The sequence below is a fragment of the Asparagus officinalis genome, chromosome 8, assembly GCF_001876935.1.
Source record: "Asparagus officinalis chromosome 8, Aspof.V1, whole genome shotgun sequence".
In the NCBI taxonomy this organism is placed as follows: Eukaryota; Viridiplantae; Streptophyta; class Magnoliopsida; order Asparagales; family Asparagaceae; genus Asparagus; species Asparagus officinalis.
The window spans coordinates 122194912-122219425 of NC_033801.1; the positions used below are offsets into that span (position 1 = coordinate 122194912).

The 24514-nt window shown below is 40.4% G+C and overlaps 4 protein-coding genes across 4 annotated transcripts; 2 read left to right on the plus strand and 2 right to left on the minus strand.

Annotated features, from left to right (window-relative positions):
* Positions 1697-2415, minus strand: LOC109822036. The gene has a single exon (XM_020388195.1). It carries the CDS (start codon positions 2340-2342, stop codon positions 1995-1997), a length of 348 nt encoding a protein of 115 aa, XP_020243784.1. The 5' UTR covers positions 2343-2415; the 3' UTR covers positions 1697-1994.
* Positions 4629-5229, plus strand: LOC109822432. The gene has a single exon (XM_020388626.1). It carries the CDS (start codon positions 4706-4708, stop codon positions 5132-5134), a length of 429 nt encoding a protein of 142 aa, XP_020244215.1. The 5' UTR covers positions 4629-4705; the 3' UTR covers positions 5135-5229.
* On the plus strand, positions 7102-14716 carry LOC109822551. The gene is made up of 3 exons (XM_020388771.1): positions 7102-7308; positions 7806-7897; positions 14127-14716. The coding sequence occupies exons 1-3, from the start codon at positions 7168-7170 to the stop codon at positions 14488-14490; spliced, it is 597 nt and encodes a 198-aa protein (XP_020244360.1). The 5' UTR covers positions 7102-7167; the 3' UTR covers positions 14491-14716.
* LOC109822023 (replication protein A 14 kDa subunit-like) lies at positions 15338-24423 on the minus strand. The gene is made up of 3 exons (XM_020388184.1): positions 24332-24423; positions 17477-17735; positions 15338-15631 (listed from the first exon to the last, which is right to left on the minus strand). The coding sequence occupies exons 2-3, from the start codon at positions 17730-17732 to the stop codon at positions 15567-15569; spliced, it is 321 nt and encodes a 106-aa protein (XP_020243773.1). The 5' UTR covers positions 17733-17735; positions 24332-24423; the 3' UTR covers positions 15338-15566.

The following is a 24514-nucleotide window of genomic DNA, read 5'->3' on the forward strand; positions in this document are numbered from 1 at the left end:
ATGCAGGATAAAAACCATCTCTAAACATATCTTCAAATTCATCATCTTCTACTAATTTAAAAAAAAGGTTTTTAAGAATGATAAACCTGATTACGCATTTTTTGGCTCTGGCAGCGTCATAGTTCCAACTACCGAGACTATCAAAAGAGGAGGATTGAGAAATCATAGATTGTCGGATATCACCTTGAGGAGTCTGGCCTTTGTTGTATTTATCTAAATGGCGTTTGAGGTGGTTGGTGCCGCTCTTATGATGAGCTTGAAAAATCTTGCCGCACAACGCACACTTAGCCTTCTGGATGAGGATCCTGCCGTGTTCATCCTTGGTGACGTCAATCTTCTCGTAAAAATTCCACACATCGGATCTTGGCCTTTTAGGAGCTCTTGGTGCAGATTCATCGCCACCGGATTCGGGATTAACTTCGGTAGGAGTAGACCCAGTAGGAGGACTCATTTCAAGATCGGGAGATAGGTTTTGCTTTTCATAATCAGATCCGGAAGCCATTTGATGAAAGGATTAGAAAGTATAAGAGAGTATAAGAGAGAAGTAGATGAGTTTTGGTGTGAAGAAAACAAATGAAAACCCCCCCTCTATTTATAGAACTAGCCCCTAAGCAAATGACCAAAATAACCTCACAAAATAGCCGTTTTTGACCGTTTTTGGGACAAAACGGTCAAAAGACCGTTTATGGCCGTTTATGCGCCTAGGCGGCCGGGCGGCCACAATGGTTCAATTTTCGTTGACCGTTGTGGCCAGACCGGGCCAGGCCCGGCCCGGCCCGGTCCGGCCGTTTTTGGCCACAATGGTCACTGCTTTTCTGTGCACCGTTGTGGCCGGGCCGCGCCTAATTTCGGCCAACGTCACCTTATGCGAACCCGTTGCCATCGCGGCGGCGCGGGTCCAGGCCCGGCTGCCCGGCCCGGATTTTTGCCGCGGCGCCGGCCCGCTGTTCGGGCCCGGGCCGGGCCGAGGCGAGGCCGTCGCTGAGGCGCAGCCCGTACCCTGGCCCAGAACCCGGCCAGATCCCGGATTTTCGAGCCGGGGCCGGGGCCGGGCCGACGGGCTTTTTGGACAGGCCTATGCATATCCGCTTATACACGAACATATGCAACTAGGGTCGGATATAAAATATCAATCTTTTCTCCATGGGTTCTGCTCAAATTTAATCATGGCATGGATTTTTTTTGTGTTCAAATGAAACTAGGAGAGCTGGACTTGATGATTTCAACTTTGTACCGGGGCTAATTTAGTTCTGAGGCTTTTAGTTTAAGAGGCATGCTTCGGTGCATTTTTATAATTTCTTAAATGACAGAAATTTGAAAACCGCTGAAAAATAGAAAGGACATTCTTGCCCTTTTCACATTTCCCCCTCGGAAACAAACACTCACTTCCTCTGGAGTCCTTCAACCTCAACTGTACCAGATGCTCTCCTGAACTTTTACTCATAAAGCCCCTCAAAACAACCGTATGGAAGAACATGATGCAGCCATGGAGGGAGGATGGGATATTTGAGATTAATAATTAGATAGATATATAGAGAAAATTAAACTTGATATTCTTTCAGATTTTGAGGTTAATTTCTAGGAAAACGAAACTTGCTTTTTTTTTTAGGAAATTGCCAAAGTACTGGATTAATCTTGAACTAAATAGCTAGCTTATTGCACTGCATATAGATTATTATTGAACTTTAATCAATGATTAAACTCAGCAACAATCAACCCTGCATAATATAAACCTCGTCGAAAATGGTGCGGAAGTTAAACCTCAGTTTTCCAAGTCATTTTCTCTGTGCAGTAACAATCTCCTGCATGGTCACACATTCTCTCTATTCTCCCACACACAAAAAAAAAAAAAAAAAAAAAAACATGATCCTAATCGTTTCAGAGAAACATGAAAACTTTCAGCTTTGGTCATTTATTCCTTTGGATCAGATCACAAACCCAGCCCCGTGCCAAATTCCCCCACCCCGTTGCTTTGAAACGAGGCCATCTATTTCTCAGCATGCAGCTTCTTCCGCTGCGGCGTCCTCCGCAGCTTTTTCGGTCGTCGCTTCCTCCTCGACGATCTCCGACGAATCCAGTTGCTCCTCTTTCTTTGCTGCTTCACCGTGAATTTTAAGCGAGTCCAGCCTCTGCAGTCTCATCTGTTTGTAGAACATTGCGATGAACTCCTCAGCCTTCATATCAATGGCGTTTGCCTCTCCGTTACCGATGTCCTCCTCTCCATTGTCGTCACTCTTGTCGAGCGATTGAAGGTCCTCTGCTGACGCATAGCGACTCATTGCGTCAGATGAGCATGGCGATGGCGGAGGCATATGCACGTCATAATATGCGTCGAGAGCCATGGATGGTGGAGGAGGAGGTGGAGGGCAAGCATAGTCGAGCTGATGATGGAGAGGACGCACGCCACCAACCAGCGTTTCTTCGAGGAGGTGCCGCGGAAAGCGAGCACTACTGACCGGAATAGGGTCATGGGCCGGCCACGCTTCTTGGTGGCGACCGTCGGGGAGGCGGCGGGGGGGCCATTTGCTTCTTTCTCCATTGGAATGCGGAGAAGGATTTTGTGTTTGGCCCTTGAGGTGGAGATTGTTTCTGATTCTTGTCGTCCCACGAGAGGCTTAGGAGGATGTGGAGGATGATTTATAGTGTGTGTTTGGGGTTTGAAAAATGGTTGGATGCACGGATTTAGTGTGGATATGTATATTATGGTAAAAAGGTTGTTTCGTCTGTCGAAAAGACGATAAGGCCCTTCTGATTTGGTTGGTTTGATGGTTTACGCCATCGATTTGTTGGGGTTGTTTCTGGCAGGAAACTTGTTTGGTTGGTGTTGATTGTGCAGAAATAGGTTGAGGGAGGGTATGATCCTTTAAGACTTTTAAGGCCATGCAAGATTCTAGGAGTAATTTGTTGAATGGATCTCTGCGCGTGGATCTGGATGTATATATGTGTGTTTTTATGTGCGCTCATAGTTTGTGTTTGTATGTGCATGTTTGTGTATCAGTTTTCTTCTACTTTTTCATGTTAATATGCATTTGTCATTTGATTATTTTAGAAGTTCCATTTAACTATTGGATTTTGGTATTACGATACGATAAAATCGATAATACATGAATTTGACATAATTACATATATAATTAACAATGTCTCTTTGTCTCCATGAACTGAAAATGCCTCTGAATTATTTTTGTAGGGCGGATATACAGATATCGATCTGGGGCGCTACGAGCTCTCAATCTGAATCTCAAACATGTGGCCTATGATGAACAAACTCTGTTGTAGACCACTTGACCAGGGTTTGAATCAAACACTTACAGATCCATTATTGTTTGGCTATACTTTTCAGAGCACAGGGTGAGAACTACAACAAAAAGGAAATACAGTAGCAATCCCGGAAATTGAGCAGTTTTTCTTGTGCCTCTGGTTCCACGTACATTTAATTCACCTGTAGTTTCACGGTAAGTAGTATTACAAGTTGTATTTCTGGTTTTCGATCGTAACCTTTTTTATCGACAGCTTTCGTTATTTGGTTGTTTGCATGCATAATGCATGTAATATCTTGCACTTATCTAGGAATATTGTTGAAAGATTGCGACACGATTATACATTTTGAATTATACCTGCATTTATGTTTCTTTCTTTTTTTTTGGAGTAAAAAGAATTGTAACTAGATTGTTCAGGAGTGCAAGCATGAGGCTGTACTTTGTAGTGTAAAAGACTCCATTTTGCTTCTTTAAGGTTTGCTTGCACTTTAGAGCCACCACTATCATCTCAAGAACAACTGTGACAGAAAGGAATTTAGGCAAGCGGTTAAAGATTACTGCCAATTCTAGAACTGATGCACCTCCCCTTACCCATTCTTTCGTTTAAAAAAAAAGAAAAGAAAAAGCCTGAACTTGTGAAAGTTTTGGTGCTTGAAAGTGAAGTAAGAGAACAAATTAGGACTTTTTTGAGTTAAAGGACACCACAATAAGCAAGTTGCCTTGCAAACAAATACAGCTTGCTTTTCACAAAGAAACAAAAAACAAAGACTCCTTCAACTTCCTCCAAATTGCCCGCAGATATTATGTACAGTGCGGTTCATGAAAAACTAAGATTACAAAAGTTAAAAAAATAATTTACAGTTATAATAGGAACTGTTTTCAGGGTTTGTTACGCAATAAACTTTTGTTGCAGAATTGATGTTTAATTTGAACTGACTACCCTGTAGTTCCATTTGGCTTATAGACGACCTCCTAAGTGAATTTTTTTTAAAACTCTTTTACCCGATATTATCCCCGGGGTAAATTAATGAATCTTTTTACAGGTAAAAAAAAGTTAGAAAGATTCGCTCAACGGGTCTATCTGCCAAATTGAAAATACATGGGGTCTATGTGCAAGCAAGGAGTTAACTCTTAATTTTATACGATATCAAAACTTTAGGATTCTTTTACGTAACCAAACACCTAAAATTAGAGAAATAGGATCGTAGATGTAGCTAGATTTGCATGTGTTATTTACACAAGCAACAGCTTGGCCAAACTAGCAAAAACAAAAACAGCTTGGCAAACCCCCACTCTCAAGAAACCGCGTGTACGAAGATATCACCCCCTCTGACCTTTAAAAATCAAACCAAAAACAAGCACTACTCCCATAATTCTCATTCTAACATTTTATCATTCATCAGTATCTCTTCTATCTCATCACCTTCTAAGCTAAGTTTCAAACTTCGATGGCGAGGAGGCGCGGAAATCAAAGTCCGGCCTGGCGTCAGCTCCTTTGCCTCGCTCTCAATAATCTCAAGTCTCTCTTCACCGACGACCACAATAACGACCACTACGTGCTGCATTACTACAATGAGCACGAACTTAGCTTCGATGAAACCCCAAACTTTCGATCCAAGAAGAAGTATCGCCGACCAACCTTTCCATGCATTGATCCTCCTGTTGCCGATTTCGATGACGAAGAAGATGATGACGCAGATGGTGAGTACTTCAGTCAGTTGAAAGAGGAAAGCAAGAGCAACGACGAAGGCGAAGGAGAGAAAGGGATTGATGTTAAGGCTGAGGAGTTTATATCGAGGTTCTATGATGACATGAAGCTTCAGAGAGAGCTCTCTTGCTTACGTTACAACGAGATGCTCTATAGAGGAATGAGTTGATTCGGGAAATACAGGGAATTAAGAGAGAATAACTAGTACAAATTCGTAGTTTTTTCTCTCTCTTATTTCTTTATTCTTTATTATTTTTATGTATTTATTATTAATTTCTATAGCATTGTTTGTAGACATTGAACTATTGATAAGTGCGACATTATTATTTTAACTCTAGCAGTACACAATGGACTTGGCAATCGTGTTTATTTCATAGATAAATAGAAATTATGTCGTCGTGTCTATTTTAGACATCGCACAGACTTTGAACATTTCAAACAAAATTCCAATATATTCTAAAAACTCAGATTATTGAGCAAAGGTGGGCTACCGCAACATAATTGTTGCTTTCATCTTCTCATTGACACTTTGGACTATGGATTTCGCAAAATTTAAATTTTGTCAAATTTTGTGCTTCGTATGTAAGAAATTAGCACAAACTCGATTCCAAGATAATTAGCTTTAACCGATCGAACTACCATGTACTTTGAGAATTTTTACACAAAACTACCATGAACTTTTTTATTAGAGAAAAAACTACCATGAAATGTCAAAACTGCGGAAACACCAGGAACTCTAGGGATTTAGACCACAGTGTCAATATATAGTTGGTGGCATTTTGCAAGAAAGGGCTTTCTTCTCTGAAGTTTGCCGTAGAAAGCGCAGTTCATCAGAGACTAGTCTTATATTAATTTGCTTCGTGAGGGAATGTATATTACTATTGAAGAGAAGGAACGAATCTGGATTGAGGAAATTTCAGAAAATTAAATGCAACAAATTTTCACTCTGCTATGTATAAAAAAAATACTTTTTTAAAAATTTAGTATCGTTCTCGCAGTTCATTATTCACTTTTCAACAATAATGAACTCAAAGTTGTTTTTTTAATTTTAAGGCCTCAAAGTTCATTTTTAACACTTCGAGGAACTAAACCTTCTTTTAAATTTAAACTTTATGGTACTAAAACGCAAATTATCCTATATGAAGCGAAGGTTTGTGCTACTTTATAGCACCAAAATGCAAATTACCACCAAATAAGTGAATACCAATTTTCCTCGTGTCCAAAAAACAAAAGAAAAGGGATTTTTCGACATTATTAGTCCCCCAAATTATCGAAATTTGATATTGGTCCCTCAAATCATATAACCATGTTGATATTAGTCCTTCTGTCATATAATCTGTTAAAATCTCTTAACTGTGGTTAAGTTCGTGGTAACCATACATAAGTGTTTACCAAATTATCCATTTCTAATTACTCCCTTTCAAAAACAACACCCTCTCCTTCTCAAATTCTCCATCTTCACTACTGACAGAACTATCACTTCTATATCATGGCCACATGACCAATATCCTCAAGGATTAGAGAAAACCATTTGGAGGAGAGGAGGACGACGGTGGCGGCGTTAGGTTAGCCCATGATCATAAGGATATAAAAGTGGACCCTTCTTCAAGAAGAACTATATCACAAAATCTATTAGCGGCAAGAGTACACACCACTACATCAAGTTCCAACCGTATCTCAACCCTCTCTTGCACATTTCATCAAACAAGTTGAGAGCTTTGTCAACTTTCCTATGCTTACAGAGAAAATGCGTTATTGTCTCATGGGTCATCTTCTCCTTCAGCATCCCATTGGTGAGGCAATTATAAGTAACGACGTTGGGCTTTTATTGAAGTGTTCTGAAAGAGGCGGAGAGCTCAAGGATGTTACCACGGGTATGAATTTACTAGTAATAGGTTTGGATTTGGAATCAAAGGGGTATAATGGTCAGCCTACTCTTAAAGTTAATGTTAATGGAATATTCCAGCCAAATCAAACAGCCCCTAACTGCAGAGATTAATCTCAACATGGATATAAGATTTGGGGGGCTAAGATCAAATTTCAATGATTTGAGGGACTAAAATCAAATACTGATGATGTCAGGTACTAATATCGAAAAACCCCAAAAAAAACATTACTCAAAATACGGGACCACGGTTTCCTCTCAAGTGACACGTCGCCTACAACGGAGAGGAGCCCTCTCTTCGATCGATCGAGAGAGAGATGGGTTGCGAGTCGCCGACGTCGATCACGTGCTCGTCGGCGGAGATCACGTGCTCTCCGACAAGCGGGAAGAGGAGCAGAGAGCCCGAGGACGAAGCTTATCTCGATAATTTCCAGTCCCATAAAAAGTATCTCAGTGAGGTAAAAAAAACCCAAAATTCTCCAATTTTCCTTCTTTTTTTTGTTCCCTTTTCATTGTTTTATCATTTAGAAAAATGGGTTTTTATCAAAAATTGACTTGGAAATTGCTTCAAAATTCAATCTTTCCCCTCTTTTTTGGGTTTCAACCTTATAACACGTTCGGATGTTCTTTTAATTTTATGATTTCTTTAGGAATTGAGTTATTTGGCGAAGATTTTTAATGTGCACTCTTACTGTATTATTCACTACCTTGTGCTTTACTGTATTTTTTTTTCAAGGCAATTCTCATGTTTTTTTCCCCCGGGTTCCCTTTTCATTGTATTGTCATTTCGAAAAAGTGGTTGTTATTAAAATTTGTTTTGGTTTTGCTTCAAAATTCGATATTTCCCTTCTTTTTTGGGAGTCAACAAAATTACATGTTCAAATGTTCCTTAATTTTATGATTTAATTCTTACTGTAATTATTCACTGCCTTGTCTTCTACTGTAATTTTTGCAGGCAATTGCTTCCAGTATGAATGGATTAACATTTGTGGATTCTCTCAAGGAGAATCTCATGGAGTATCCTCCACAGTCTGAAAGCATTTCGAGGTTCCCCCCTTCTGCTTTCATTTGTTATTTTCTCAAAAAAGAAAGTTTCCTTTGTTGGGACAAACCCAGGGCCCAATAGAACAGGGTCGCAGCAATAGTAGAGCAAAAGTAGAGACAAAATAATAGACATACAAATTTACGTGGTTCGGCACTTGATTGCTTACGTCCACGGGCAAGGATAGAAGAAACTACTATGAGGAGAAAACTCTGGAGTTACAATTTCTCTTTAGAATGAGATACTCTCTCTCTCTATTTTTTCTCTCTCACTCTTCTATATGAGGAGTTGCTTCTAGGATGAGTTTTTCTAAGATTTGGAGCATATTTATAGTTTTTGAAAAAATACTATGCATAATAAAATAATAATATTTTACTATGATGTGGGGCCCGTATTTTTTGTTTTCTTTTCATTTGTCAAAAGTTTTGGATGGGCTTGGCTTTATTAGGCACCTGCTGCTGATAATCTCCCACTTGAAGATTTGATTGAGTATCAATCATATCTTCACATTATTCTTTCTATCTTGTCATCTTTATGTTGCTTACGTCTCCGACAAATCACAAGAGGATCGACACCAAATAAATTTGTCAGTATGGATTGTTTTTGTCAAAAAATCTGTTAGGTTGTCTTTGGTGTGAATTTTTTTCATAGTAAAATATTATTATTTTATTATGCATAGTATTTTTTCAAAAACTATAAATAGGCTCCAAATCCTTAAGGAAAAACTCATCCTAGAAACAACTCCTCATATAGAAGAGTGAGAGAAAAAAATAGAGAGAGAGAGTATCTCCTTGTTAAGAGAGATTGTAACTCCAGAGTTTTCTCCTCATAGTAAATTCTTAAAATAATAGACATACAAATTTACGTGGTTCGGCACTTGATTGCTTACGTCCACGGGCAAGGATAGAAGAAACTACTATGAGGAGAAAACTCTGGAGTTACAATTTCTCTTTAGAATGAGATACTCTCTCTCTCTATTTTTTCTCTCTCACTCTTCTATATGAGGAGTTGCTTCTAGGATGAGTTTTTCTAAGATTTGGAGCATATTTATAGTTTTTGAAAAAATACTATGCATAATAAAATAATAATATTTTACTATGATGTGGGGCCCGTATTTTTTGTTTTCTTTTCATTTGTCAAAAGTTTTGGATGGGCTTGGCTTTATTAGGCACCTGCTGCTGATAATCTCCCACTTGAAGATTTGATTGAGTATCAATCATATCTTCACATTATTCTTTCTATCTTGTCATCTTTATGTTGCTTACGTCTCCGACAAATCACAAGAGGATCGACACCAAATAAATTTGTCAGTATGGATTGTTTTTGTCAAAAAATCTGTTAGGTTGTCTTTGGTGTGAATTTTTTTCATAGTAAAATATTATTATTTTATTATGCATAGTATTTTTTCAAAAACTATAAATAGGCTCCAAATCCTTAAGGAAAAACTCATCCTAGAAACAACTCCTCATATAGAAGAGTGAGAGAAAAAAATAGAGAGAGAGAGTATCTCCTTGTTAAGAGAGATTGTAACTCCAGAGTTTTCTCCTCATAGTAAATTCTTCTATCCTTGTCCGTGGACATAGGCAATCAAGTGCCGAACCACGTAAATCTGTGTGTCTATCATTTTATTTCTACTTTTGCTCTACTATTGCTGCGACCATGTTCTATTGGGCCCCGGATTTGTCCCAACATCCTTTTAGTTAAGTACCTTATTTTCATTGTTAATAATCTGCATCTTATGTTATTATTTTTTAAATCCTTTAAGATGGGTGAAATGTTAATGAGCTGTGCCTGTGTAATTTATCTGTTCATATGGCTAGCATTTGTGTTTTTAGGTGAGTATGATGATGAAAGTGTAGCAACAAATTGATTGTGTTAATATCTAGGATATAGTATAGACTCCTATGGTCCCACATTCCCTGGGATATTAAACCATGCATCTTTATACCTGTATATATGACCCTCAATGTAGTGAGAATAATATCAAGTTCTCTCAAAGTTTTATACTTAAACAGATTTAGCTTCGAGCTCTTGGTTATAGATCAAAGCCTTAGATTCCACTTTATGTATCCATTCACTAATCTAGAGAGTCCAGACATAGGAGGTGTTTAGGGATATTAAGGAAGTGTACAAAGAACTTAAAGCTTGGATTCCACCTTCAATGGAGATATTATTCGTGAGTTCAATGGACAAAGGAGGATGTAAATGAAGCTTACTTCGATGTAATACTATTGATGTTAGTTATCGAACAAGTGGTTAATTTGTGGATTATAGTGGTGTTAGGTTCCTCAAACTTCCTCCGATGACTTGGTTCTGGAGCCTGACGTTCTCTCCTGCACATGAAAAGCTCATGAGAGACCGGAGTTGAGTTCTCCAGTTGTTCATCTGGCGATTAAGTTAGTGTTTGAACTTGAGTAGGAAAATGAGAGGTGAGTGATGAAAAGTTGCTCAAAATTATAAGAAAACCGGAGAGGTTACCTTAGAGGCAGCACAACTTCCTTTTATAGTAGATCGGAGGGGCAAATAGATAACTTTGACTGAGTCTCGACATGCAGCTGAATCGGTAGATACCTTACATGTGTCGACTACTGAAGAAGGCGAGTCATCCAGGTGTTTAATGTGAGGCCGACAGCAAGTGTTTAGTATTGATTATGTCCGATGAGTCACAAAGACTATAGGGGCTAGAGCAATGATGACTCTGGCAGCACACTTAAGGTGAGGGTAGTCGGCTATTGACAGGGGGTTCGAGGACACCGCCTCTTTAGTCGCGTGGCTGAAGGCCGACAAACACTGCATTTGTAGTCGGTTACGCAAGTTATCAGTTAGAATGGCAAGCCGAGTGCAGGTGCTTGTAACGTCAATCTGGTGGGTAGGCCGAAAAACACCGCCTTTTTAGTTGGCTACACAGGTTGTCAGTCTATTGGTCAACCGTAGGAGCAGCTCGAGTCGTCCATCTTTGGATACGTCTGATTAGACGTGGAGCAAGACACGTATCGGCCTTTCGATAAGGATTAATACTTAGTTGTTTGTAGGCTATAACAAATACTTATATGGCAAATGGGCTCATCATTATGCAAGAAAGAGAACGTTGGGCAAGAGATGAATATAAACGTTACTACACATTCTAAAAATGTGTCTTTCATATAGAGAACCCTAGAGAAGTCTTAAGAGATGATTTCCGAGACAATCCACCTCAGTAGAGTAAACCAAGTTATTCCAAGAATCAAATCAAGATAAGCCACTGTATACATTCCTAATATTTGGATTAGTTTGGAGGATGTAACAAGATCCAGGAACTACGTTAAGAGGATGAAGGAAAGTAACAGAATTTACAGAACTGTACCATGGTAGTGCTTCTACACAAGAAAATGCATGTTAGTATATGACATCAACTAGGCCAAAGACAAGAATGCTATACGGAATGTGCATTCTATCAAGTCCACTAATAATTATAAATAGTGTAATTTCTTTAGAGAAATAAAAATCGACATGATATTAAGATATTCATCATAAAATATATTTAATGTGCTACCATTTTGGGTATAAACTATTAAAACATATACGGATTCATTTTTTTTTAAATTTGTTTTGGGAAAGGGCTATGAATATATGTCATTTTAGTGTCTTGGAGATTGCACAAAAACGAACATACGCATGCTAAAAGTAATAAATTCAAATTTACTTATTGAATTGGTAAGTTATAAGTCCCTGCCTGCCAATATAGTTAACTCCAGTTGTAGAATAAACTGAAGTAGGTAAGTGCAAAGTGAAATAACAACGGCATATGCAGGTCGTTAGAACCTAAGGTGCTGTTTGTTTGTGTTTATTCCTTTGAAATCAGCGTGGATTTTACCCACAATGTGGGCCCACAAATTAAATTTTTCGGAAACAGATCATGCAACAATTTTTTTCAGAAACAGATCTAAATTTTTCGGAAGCGAGGATTTCTTCGATCTCTGACTTTGTTATAAATCCAAAATAGTAAATCTATGTCCAAACATCTTAAAAGGCTTAATTATATCAATCTGTACTTTAATGCGAGAAAAGGTCTATGCTTAATTAGTGAGCTACTGAACTCTTGTTTTTTCTTAAAGAGTAGACAGATTATTGTAGAACATAACATCTTCAATTAAGATTGGGCACGTATCTTTGCACATAGAGATAAATGGATCGGAGTTAGAGAACATGAGGGGGTCGCAAATTATTTGGCATTTCTCCCTACCTCGAGTATACATGGGACTGCCCACCATATCAAGAGTGCAAACGTTAGTATACATCGTTATCCTCAAGCGCCAAGTTAATCTGTATTTCAAGAGGGTACACTTGGATTGTGATGGAAAGATGGAAGCACTGAGTAAAATGTTTTTGGTCTTAGGTAGCTAATGTGGGCAATTTACTAGAGTTGTTCATGTTTCTCTTTGGATTCTACATAAAACCTACGAATGAAAGTTCATTTTGTTCATGTCTGAGATATCCAAGATTCAAACTGAACCAAACTACGAACATATATTTAGCTCTAGGCCTGGTCTGTTTAAAATCTAGGCTAGGCCTCAAGTATGGTTCTGTTCCATGTTCAGGTCAAACGCTTAATGAGCATAAATATTGAAGCATGTATTTGTTAAGAAATTTGTTATCAAGTAACAGTTCATACATGCATTCAACACCTCCAACATGTCCGCACTAAACTTTGAACCATGGTAACGCATATCACAAATCCATGACCAGGGATGTTTTGGAAATTGCTTTTGCTTATAGATTGATTCTTTTAAGGAAGGTTTTATCTGAATACATTTCTTTCTACATAATGGAGGTGATAGTGATACTACAAGGGGGGGAGGGGGTCTATTCCAATCTGGGGTTCAACAACGCAGGTCTCTGTTATTGTTGATGGTCTAAATCACACATGTAATATGAACTGAGTTGATTAGGGACTGCTAACTACTCGGAATATTTGGTTTTGAGTTGAGTTGTTCTTCCCTGCACAAATAACAACTCGTAAGAGGGTAGGGTCAGTTTCCCATGTTGTTCCTCCGACGATCAAGTTAGCAAGGTACTTGATTGGGGTAAAAGATGAACCGTCTCATTTCTCAAGTGCTATAGAATGGAGGAAAGATGCTAAAAAATTGCTTACCTTCGCTTTGGGAATAGTTTGCCCTTCTATAGTCATGTAGGAGGGGCATTTTGGTCTATTTTGGCTGAGTTTGAGCTGGTGGCTAAGTCAGCGTCGACTTTACAGGTATCGGCTGTGGAGTGGTCACGGGATGGGCGCGATCACTTTGGCATTAATGATGGGATAGGCGGCATACGAAGCCGGCGTGGTCTAATGTGTCATAAATAGTGTCGGGATGGAAAAATGATAGCGTCTGCCAAGCATTTAATGTAATGTCAACGCCCTGTCAGCTGGGGGTTCGAGGTTGAAGTCACTTTTTGGCTTGTATCGAGGGGTGTCGAGAAGTATCGCCTTTCGAGTCGGTTCCCGTGAGATGCCGACTAATTAACTAATTGAGTAGGCTTGTGGCGAGTCGTCTTTGACGAGAAGACCGATAAGTACCGTCATTCAAGTCGACCCAGGGAGATATCGACTTGACAAGTCTGCTAGATCGGGACTCTGGTAGTCCCAGGGGTCAAGTTGGCTGAATTGGGCGTAATTGGGGATTTTTGCCTATTGTTGACAAGGGATCACAATTTGATGACCGAAAACACCATAACAGTTATTATTCCCTAAATCAACAGTTATTTCTTAGATCAGTGTGATGATCTGACTTGTGAAACTACTTATATCAATAATTCTATCATTTTGCACATTGTTTGTTGGATGAATAATGCCATTCTAGCAACTGTTATCTCGAAACCTTACATCTCCAAAATTTGAAGCCTTTTTCATTGTTTAGGGTTTAGCAGATAGACCCCCTGTAGTATCTTTGTTTAGACGTATTTCCCTTCTAGCCTTAGTGTTCCAGAGAGACCCCTGACTGAGCTATTTTTGACTCGTTTACCCTTGGGTGTTTATTATTCAAAAAACAAATTTTTTGCTGTCTCTGAGGTCCAAAGAGTCAAAAAAGGGAAAAAAAACCACTCAAGGTTCTCTCGGCAACAGTAAAACTAGAGGGGTAGTAAGTTCAACACAGTGATACCACTGGTATCACTGGGGATGTATCCACAATTAGCCCTACTTTTATTCATCACATTCACAAATCTTTAGCACAAACTCTTCACATTCCATTCTACTTTCAGGGATGAGTTCAGATCTCAATACTCCCCAATGTCAGAAGACTTGGATGAATCACAATACCCCGATGCCTTGTCAAACACCTCGATCACCACAGTCTCTCCCCACTGCCACTGGCGCCCATCGCCTGCTCGGCTTTCCACCTTGCAACAACGACGACACTGTTCAGAGTCCAATGGCCTCCGGTTCCCTCCATCCCCCTCTGATGCGTGCCACACTGGGGATCTGCGGCGTTCTGCTCTGTTGAGGTCAGTGCAGATGAGACCCCACGTGCATTGCCCTGTGGTCTGTGAGCTGCCTTTAGCTAGAGAGCAAGAGATGGTGGATTGCAGGAGGTCGAACTCAGTGAGGAGGGGCTTCGGGAGCTGAGGCTTTTTTTCTATTTGCTAACGTATTCTTTTGTTGTGTCTGATTTGTTGAGCTTTCTTCATGATTTATTCAGATTGTGGATGCATATGAGAGGAGTTTGCTATAGTTCTTTTGCTAGTGAGAAATGTTCTTTTTTATTCTTATGTGGGAAATATTTATGTGAAATGTCCTGTCAATGAAATTTCATTATGTATTTACTTTTATCTTAGAGACAAGAATTACAAGATGGATCATATCACCTCATTATCAATTTCAAAACAAAATGAAGGGATATTCAACCTTTGTCAGTCATTTAAACGTAAAAGTAGTCACGCAGCACGCATTACTGTTAGATGCCTGTTTGTCATTGCCTCATGTATGTAAGTATGTTTGAATACTAATGAACTAGAGTTTTAGACTAGAGAGGATTCAAGAATTGTTAACAGGCACCGAAGTCCATAAAGGATAAACAAATTATCATCCATTCTCCTCATAAAATAAAAGTGCAGATTAAATATAACTTGCAAGAAAGCAAAGTAAGGTTAAGAACCTTTTCATAGATACAGTTGGTACTTTTAGTTCTCATAAAATCAAAGGCCATGCTGCATCAGGATTCTTGACAAACTGTTTTCCATAAAATTGGCTCGCAGCAAATCAAACAATCTGAACATGATACAGTTTTCCACAAAAATCCTTTCGTTTTCCGCTAGGAACTGGTTTATAATCTCTTTGTTCTAACATCACGTACTTTGAACTAACGAACCGAAGTTCACACTAAAAGCAATCCCAAGCAGTAGTCGAAAGAACAAATATCGGTAACAATTTTCAGGTATCATATACTCACTCACTAGTAGCAAAAAGAAAAGAATAACACAAAAAGAGCTGAGCAGTTAGATGACCTTCGACAATATGGAGATGTTTATCCAAAGATTTTAAAGCAGACCATTTAAAGGAAATATTTGAATCGCAATTCTAAGTGCAGAAGATGGCAAGCTTTTACAAGAACAACTCAAGACTAGAAGTATCTTTACATATACATTTCTTCAAAGTTAAACTACTAAGAACTCATTCTCAGTCTTCTTTCAGATTAGTCCTGCTTACAGGAATAAGTTCTTGTATTTACCATTTGCGAGCTGGCACAAGGAATTATATGCAACTGTATCTGCCAAAAAAGAAACAAAGCAATTAGAAAAATTGTAATAACCTGAGCACCACTAGAATGTGATGAATTGTGCAGGGTCCCTGAAGGTTTTATCACATCTGATCAAAAATAAAATGGTCTTCATTTCCTAAAAGTGTTAGCTATTTGTACTTTTTAAGTAGGCTAAATTTTGCACCCAAAAAATAAATAAATATATCTTAACATTGGACAATTATCAGATAACCACCCATAAATTTGGAAGCTAGCTATTTGTAATTTTTAAGTTAGATGTATGAAAGCTATCAGGGTTTATCTGATAATCATCTGAAGTTCGGGGGGCTGGAACTTAGCCTTTTAAGTATCTAAGGGGAGTCAATTGTTCAAGTAGGGTTATGCATGACAAAGGATCATTTTGGGTAAACAATAACCAATGCCACTGGGGTGTGATAATGAATATTGTAGCGAGCAAGAACTATTTATTCTTTGTTATTATTTTGTTTAGGGTTATTTCGATATTAGCCCCCCAAATCTTTAATATTTTGATATTAGCCCCCAAAATCTTTGAAATTGCTCTCAGGCCCCTCCCAACTCTTCAATATTTTATATTAGGCCCCCAAATCTTTGAAATTGATCTCAGGCACCCCAAATCCTATTAGTATGTTGAAACAAGCCTCCCCCCCCCCTGAAATGGGGAAATATTCTGTTAACTTCAACTTTTTTGGAGATTTGAGAGTTATACTCCTCTAACACAAAGCCAAACCCATTAACCGCTTTTAATTTATACCCATTAAGCTCCCCATTGGACATAATATAGCAATGCAAATTCTAAAACAGTACATAATAATGACATGCCAAGATGATATGAGATGGACATAGATCATAAATCATAAACCTTCAAGTTGTAATATGATGAATGCCTCCATGGACCAACCTTTTGCCTCAACATTTTCATAAATAGTTAACGGATATCCATGTAAAAATTGACCCAAATATGCATAAAGAAATTATATGTAGCTAATATATGCAAATTCATTAACTTGATGCAAGATAACTCAGTCACTGTGCATTGTATATAGTTCAGTCATGATTAGAATATGGATTCTAATACAGTGTATGTGGATAGAAAGATAAATCAGCTTACTATGATATACATAAATATAGTTGAAAGTCACAAGTGGTTCTTTTCCATTAATTTCCCAATTGGAGAGCACTAGTTTGTCATCCTACTACATGAAACCTTCATGCAGTAGGAAAAAAAGGACTACATAAAAACTACTGAAGGCAATATTAACATGAAACCTTCAGCTTACTATGATATACATAAATATAGTTGAAAGTCACAATTGGTTCTTTTCCATTAATTTCCCTAAAGAACATGAAACCTTCATGCAGCAGGAAAAAAGGACTACATAAAAACTACTAAAGGCAATATTAACCCACTATTACACAAGCAAAAAGTCATGGCTCCTCAAGAATAACTCCACTTCTACTATTACCTCTATGCCTTCACCCAAGTAGATGAATCATTGAAGCTTATGAAACAATTGACGCCAAAAAAAACATCTAAATCACTTTACAGAATGTCTTCATAATTTTGCTTCAAAGTGAGGGTTAAATCACAGTGCTCGAGTTACATCTGCCTAATTTATTTTCCTATCAAGCATCTCATATTTGGATTCACTGTGTCTTTGTTAAAATTTACCAATGTACAGAATCAAAATTAATCAAAACTAAACATTAACATGAAAGTACATGGTAACTGCTTCATTATTCAAGAAGTTCACCCTTAAGATGCCAGGTGATTGAAACAATAATATAAAAGTAAGAAAATTATATAAGCCAATAAACAGGCTAGAAAGAATTTACCAAATTTGTCGCCAAAGTCAGTGCATATTTCAGCACGAATCGATTGATTCCCATCAGCAATACCTATGACTTCCACATAATGCGATGGAGGAAATCCTTGAGAGCCCTTTACAGTCAACTGGCTTCCATCAGTTGATTGCCCGACAATGATCCCTCCTTCATTTCGCAGAACCTGAACTACAGCTCGAACTCTCCGTCCCATGTACATCTTCAGAAGCTCCGCATTCACAAAGGCAGCAGGGCTGGATGTATCCATTATCTGCAGACAAAAATTTACAGGACAGATGATAATACCTTCAGACTGATGGAAGCATAGCATTGAGCAGCCTATGAAGGGAAAGCAGTTACAATGGCAAAAGATTAGCCCTTTCACTTGTTTGAATTCGCTTTCTTAATGAATAGTTAAAGATTAAAGGGTTAGTTGAAAATAGACCCCATGTAGTATCGCCCAGTTGCAGATAGACTCCATGTAGTTCTATTTGTGCGGATGGACCCCCTGATGGAAATTATCTTTACTCTTATAATAGTTAAAAATGTTTTGAGGAGGCGAATATACCCCCTAAAATTCTATTGGTGAAGAAAGACCCCCAATTGCTAACTTTTCCAACTCTCAAAAGAATCAAAAAAGTTCACTAGGGGGTGCAATTCGCACTTAGTCCAACATTGTTGTTGGGAATTTTAACGCCGAAATCCCTAATGCAACGGAAACGCAGAATAGAAAAAGTACACCAAGATATAACGAGGTTCGGCAACTGCCTACGTCCTCGGGAGCCACACAGATAATTTCTTATTAATCAAACAAGAAATTACAATTTAGGAGAAAATCCCTAAACTGGGATTTCTCAGATGAAACACTGTAGCTACAGTGTTAATAATTAAAGGGAATGAACCCCTTTCAATTCTCACTTGAGAATAAAATATCCCACAATAAAGGACCCCCTCTTTAATTCTCTCTCTCTCTTTTAAATCTCCTCACCCACTGTTGAAAGTTGAGATCAATCAAGATAAATCACTTTTGTGATTTCAAATGAGAAAACGCTGCTGCGTTTTGGGGTTTTCCGCCGCCGCTGCCTGGAATCGAAGAGAGAGAGAAAAGGGAAGAGCAGCAAACCCTAGGGCATCAGGGTCCCCTTTTATAGCCGAGAGATAGACAGGCTGGCGACAGCCTGTCGCCAGCGATCGCTTGCACACGCGGAGGTGGGAGGCTTGTCGCGGAGGTGGGAGGCTTGACGCGGATGTGGGAGGCCAAACGCTGAGGTCAAGGGGGGCGGACGCGATGGTCGGAGCCGCCAAATGCCGAGGGTAGCGTTCGCCCAAAGATGAGGGTCGCGTTCTTCGTCGACTTCGCCACTCTCACCTGTGCCATCCTGGAGCTCGTCGGAGCTCCCCTGCCGGAGGTTGGTATCCATCCCAACTAACAATCTCCCACTTGGAGACCAAACCGACGTCAACAGATTATCCCATCAAGCTCCTCTCCTGTGTGGCTCCGCCCTCATCATCTTATGCATGAAGGCCAACTGAAGTTGCGCACAACTCCAGTTTCTGAACGGTCACCGTCTTTGTTAATATGTCTGCTGGATTCTTACTTCCTGGAATCTTTTCCAGTTTCAACACGTCATCTTCCAACAGGGATCTGATGAAGTGATACCGAAGCGCAATATGCTTCGTTCTAGAATGAAATGCTGAATTTTTCGCCAAGTGTATCGCACTCTGGCTATCACTGTGCAAAACATTCTTCTCCTGTTTGAATCCCAGCTCTGTCAACAAACCTTGAAGCCATATCATCTCTTTACTGGCTTCAGTCACTGCAACGTACTCAGCTTCTGTAGTGGATAGGGTAACGATCTTCTGTACCTGTGACATCCAACTAACAGCTGTAGTTCCAACGGTGAATACATAGCCGGTGGTGCTTCTTCGGTGATCAACTTCGCCGCCGAAGTCTGCATCTACGTACCCTTGCACTTCTACCTCTCCCTTACCAAAGTGCAAACACTTCTGTGTGGTGCCTCGTAGATATCTCAGAATCCACTTGACCGCTTCCCAATGAGCTTTTCCTGGATTCGACATAAACCGGCTGACCACTCCCACTGCATGGCCAATATCTGGTCTCGTACAGACCATAGCGTACATCAAGCTTCCGATAGCTGAGGCGTAAGGTACCTGAGCCATACTCTCTTTCTCTTCTTCTGACTGAGGAGACTGATCCTTCGATAGACGAAAATGGTTGGCCAAATGTGTGCTCACAGGCTTGGCGTCGCCCATGTTGAATCTCTGCAAAACACGGTTGATGTACTCCGTCTGAGATAACTGCAAGAGACCTCTCTTCTTATCTCTCGTGATTTGCATTCCAAGGATCTTCTTCGCTGGACCCAAGTCCTTCATGTCAAACTCCTTTGACAGCTGCTGCTTCAAACTCTTGATATCTTTCATATCTGCTCCTGCAACCAACATATCATCAACATACAGCAGTAGGATGATATAGCTGGACTGATATCTTTTGAAGTAGCAACAGTGGTCGGCGTTGCACTTCTGGAAACCTTCCTTGTGCATGAAGCCATCAAACTTCTTGTACCACTGTCTTGGGGCTTGTTTCAGGCCATACAAGCTCTTCTTGAGTCTGCACACCAGGTTCTTCTTCTTTTCTTCTGAGAAACCTTCTGGCTGGTGCATGTATATCTCCTCTTCTAGATCTCCGTGAAGAAACGTCGTCTTCACATCTAACTGCTCCAGATGAAGATCTTCAATTGCTACAATACTCATCACGGTCCTGATAGTATTTAGCTTCACCACTGGAGCGAAAATATCGGTGTAGTCAATTCCTTCCTTCTGCTGGAAACCTTTGACAACTAGCCGGGCTTTATATCTTCTGGAATCATCTTGATCCTCTTTCACCCGGTACACCCATTTGTTTTGGAGTGCCTTCTTACCCGTGGGCAACTCAGCTAGTTCCCACGTCTGGTTTGATATGAGAGACTTCATCTCATCTTTCATTGCAAGCTCCCACTTGCTCGCATCTCCACACTGACAAGCTTCATCAAAGCTTTCAGGCTCCCCACCATCTGTCAGTAACAGATAGTTCATGTATCTCCTGTTGGGTACAGGAGGACGAGAAGATCTTCTTAATATCGGAGCTGGTGCGTCGGGTTCCTGCGCACTATCTTGTCCAACAGACTCTTCTTGCTGAGGACCCTCTGCATTGGGTTCTTCCGAGAGGTTACTCGGGACATCATCTGCATCTACAAATATTGACTCACTCTCTGAGTCATCAGTCTTGTGCATGTCCTTGTACATCACCTTCTCGTTGAATATCATATCTCTGCTCCGGATCACCTTCTTGTTTTCGTTGTCCCAAATGCGGTAGCCGAACTCATCTTCACCATAGCCGATGAAAGTGCATTTCTTTGACTTGGGATCAAGCTTATTCCTGCCTTGATCACTAATATGCACGTAAGCGACACAACCGAAAACTTTTAGATGTGAGAGTTTTACCTCCTTTCCGCACCATACCTCCTCTGGTATTCTGTGCTCCAATGGAACCGACGGACCTCAGTTGATCAAGTAAGCTGTCGTGTTGACTGCTTCTGCCCAGAACTGCTTCGGTAGGCCTGACTGTACCCGAATGCTTCTGGCTCTCTCTGTCAACGTTCGGTTCATCCGCTCAGCTACACCATTTTGCTGAGGCGTGCCGGGCACGGTTCTCTCCATTTTGATCCCGTGCTCATAGCAGAACTTCTTGAATCCGGTGTCTTCATACTCACCGCCATTGTCGGTCCTGAGCTTCTTTATTCTCAGACCGGTCTCATTCTCGACCATGGCTTTCCATCTTCTGAAAGCCTCAAACACTTCTGACTTATGTTTCAGAAAGTAGACCCATACTTTCCGAGTGTGATCATCGATAAAAGTCACGAAGTAGTGTTTCCCACCAATCGACGCAGTGGTGGTTGGTCCCCAAACATCTGAGTGAACGAGCTCTAGCTTCTGCTTCCTGGGGGTTCTGCCACTTGTCTGAAAGCTGACTCTCTTCTGCTTTCCAAGTATACATTCTTCACACATATCCATCTCCACTGACTGCAGTCCTGGGAGTTTTCCCTTTGTGTGCATGATTTTCATCCCCTTTTCACTCATATGACCGAGTCTCTGGTGCCACAGCTTTGAAGTCTCATTGCCTGCTGCAACTGAGATCGAACAACGTGCACCTGCTGTCATATATAGGGTACCAGTCTTCCTGCCTCGGGCAATCGTCATTGCGCCCTTTGAAATCTTCCAATCATCTCCATGGAAGGTTGTGGTGTATCCTTCGCCAGCCAACTGACCTACGGATATTAAATTCTTTCTCAGGTCGGGAATATGCCTGACATCCTTCAGCTCCCATACTGACCCGTTCAACTTAATTTTCACCACGCCTTTGCCCACAATAGCACATGGTTGATCATCACCAAGATATACGTATCCAAGTTTTCCGGGGGTATACTTCTCGAAGAATTCTTTCTGAGAAGTAGCGTGGAACGACGCTCCTGAATCTAACACCCAAGATTCCTCCTTGCTCTCCAAAGAGCATATCAATGCGTCGTCTCCTCCTGAAGTGGATGTGACATTCACCTCTGCCTTTGCCTCCTTCTCTTTCTGTGCACTCTTGCACTGATTCTTGTAATGCCCGGTCTTTCCACAATTCCAACACTCGATAGCCTTCGAGCTGTTGCTTGGATTCCTTGATTTGGACCTCCTGTCCTTTGATCTACCTCTGTAGTTTGATTTTCCTCGTCCGTTTCCTCTGGTTGAATTTCTACCTCTTGACTCTGTATGCAATACTGAAGAGGTTGTAGCTTCACCAGTCTCTCGCCGTCGGATCTCCTCACTGAGAACCAAATCACGAACGTCGCTGAACTTCAACTTTTTCTTTCCCGACGAGCTACTCACAGCTGTGACTGTAGCGTTCCAACTCTCTGGTAGGGAAGACAACAATATCAACGCCCGAACTTCTTCATCAAACTCAATCTCAACTGAACTCAATTGGGTTGTAACCGTATTAAGTTCATTGAGGTGTTGTGCTACTGACGCGCCTTCCGCCATTTTCAGATTGAATAACCGCCGCATCAAATGAACTTTGTTCGCGGCTGATGGCTTCTCATACATGTTTGAGAGTGCTGCCATAAGACCTGCCGTGGTCTTCTCCTTCGCTATGTTGAACGCAACATTGCGAGTCAACGTCAATCTGATAACTCCGAGGGCTTGTCTATCTAGAAGGTTCCACTCTTCTTCCTTCATAGAATCCGACTTCTTCCCCGATAGTGGTTGATACAGATTTTTCTGATACAGATAATCCTCTATCTGCATTATCCAGAATCCAAAATCTGTTCCATCAAATTTCTCAAGTCTTATTTTCCCTTCATTTGCGGCCATGGCTCCCACTTGAATCTGACTTCCTCTAGATCGTTTCACGCTCTGATACCAGTTGTTGGGAATTTTAACGCCGAAATCCCTAATGCAACGGAAACGCAGAATAGAAAAAGTACACCAAGATATAACGAGATTCGGCAACTGCCTACGTCCTCGGGAGCCACACAGATAATTTCTTATTAATCAAACAAGAAATTACAATTTAGGAGAAAATCCCTAAACTGGGATTTCTCAGATGAAACACTGTAGCTACAGTGTTAATAATTAAAGGGAATGAACCCCTTTCAATTCTCACTTGAGAATAAAATATCCCACAATAAAGGACCCCCTCTTTAATTCTCTCTCTCTCTTTTAAATCTCCTCACCCACTGTTGAAAGTTGAGATCAATCAAGATAAATCACTTTTGTGATTTCAAATGAGAAAACGCTGCTGCGTTTTGGGGTTTTCCGCCGCCGCTGCCTGGAATCGAAGAGAGAGAGAAAAGGGAAGAGCAGCAAACCCTAGGGCATCAGGGTCCCCTTTTATAGCCGAGAGATAGACAGGCTGGCGACAGCCTATCGCCAGCGATCACTTGCACACGCGGAGGTGGGAGGCTTGTCGCGGAGGTGGGAGGCTTGACGCGGATGTGGGAGGCCAAACGCTGAGGTCAAGGGGGGCGGACGCGATGGTCGGAGCCGCCAAATGCCGAGGGTAGCGTTCGCCCAAAGATGAGGGTCGCGTTCTTCGTCGACTTCGCCACTCTCACCTGTGTCATCCTGGAGCTCGTCGGAGCTCCCCTGCCGGAGGTTGGTATCCATCCCAACTAACAAACGTTACAGGGCATCTATCCGCACAAATAGAACGAAACAGGTTCTATACGCAGTTAACCCAAGTCTGCAGAAAGAGGTTATAGAGACATGGGTATTTACAAGCATGGTGAACAAAACATTGTTACATGATTTCGTAGCTAAACGAATTTTAGTTAAAATATTGTATCTCATCCATCTGAAAATACAAAAGATCATCTACCAGGATCGCAATCAGACGAAATAGATCTAACGAACCTAGTCATTCAACTTTTTGTCTAAAGATTGATTGGCTATCTTCAAATCAACTTGGTACCACAACATTAACATCAAAAAGAAAAGGAAATTCATTCTTTACCTTGTAAAAACTTGTATAACGCAAAATGGTTTCAGACTAAAGCTAAAACCCTAGGAAAACTTCAAACTTAGACCTCCTTCAAAATTTCCGGTTTCTCATGTTAGCATCAGTTTTAGGGCAAATCTTCAAAGCTAAAATGAAAGCAATCAATTAGGATCGCAACTCAATCTACTAACTGAATCCAAAAATTTTCCCCCCTTGCAGAATATAGATTTACGAGATCGGAGAGAAGAAACACTAACGACAGTGGATCAGTCGCCAGATCGTAAAAAGAAAAGAAACCCTAATAAAATTTAGATGATGAGAATACTTACGATGCGATTGGTGACGGCGATCTGAATCCAGAGAAAAGGCTTTAGGGTTTTCTCTGATATATATTCTCTGTGTATATATGTATATAAATACCCATCGAAATGGCGGGAAAAAGGATACACGTGAGCGGGAAATAGAAGCGGAAAAAACTAGTGCGATCGACTCGGTCACTCAAACCATAGTTT

Coding starts and splice junctions, on each gene's coding strand:
- LOC109822036 (XM_020388195.1), bottom strand. CDS start 2,342: ATGGCTCTCGACGCATATTATGACGTGCATATGCCTCCGCCATCGCCA.
- LOC109822432 (XM_020388626.1), top strand. CDS start 4,706: ATGGCGAGGAGGCGCGGAAATCAAAGTCCGGCCTGGCGTCAGCTCCTT.
- LOC109822551 (XM_020388771.1), top strand. CDS start 7,168: ATGGGTTGCGAGTCGCCGACGTCGATCACGTGCTCGTCGGCGGAGATC. Junction 7,309..7,805: donor ATAAAAAGTATCTCAGTGAG/GTAAAAAAAACC, acceptor TAATTTTTGCAG/GCAATTGCTTCCAGTATGAA. Junction 7,898..14,126: donor CAGTCTGAAAGCATTTCGAG/GTTCCCCCCTTC, acceptor TTCTACTTTCAG/GGATGAGTTCAGATCTCAAT.
- LOC109822023 (XM_020388184.1), bottom strand. CDS start 17,732: ATGGATACATCCAGCCCTGCTGCCTTTGTGAATGCGGAGCTTCTGAAG. Junction 15,632..17,476: donor TGACTTTGGCGACAAATTTG/GTAAATTCTTTC, acceptor CTTTTTTGGCAG/ATACAGTTGCATATAATTCC.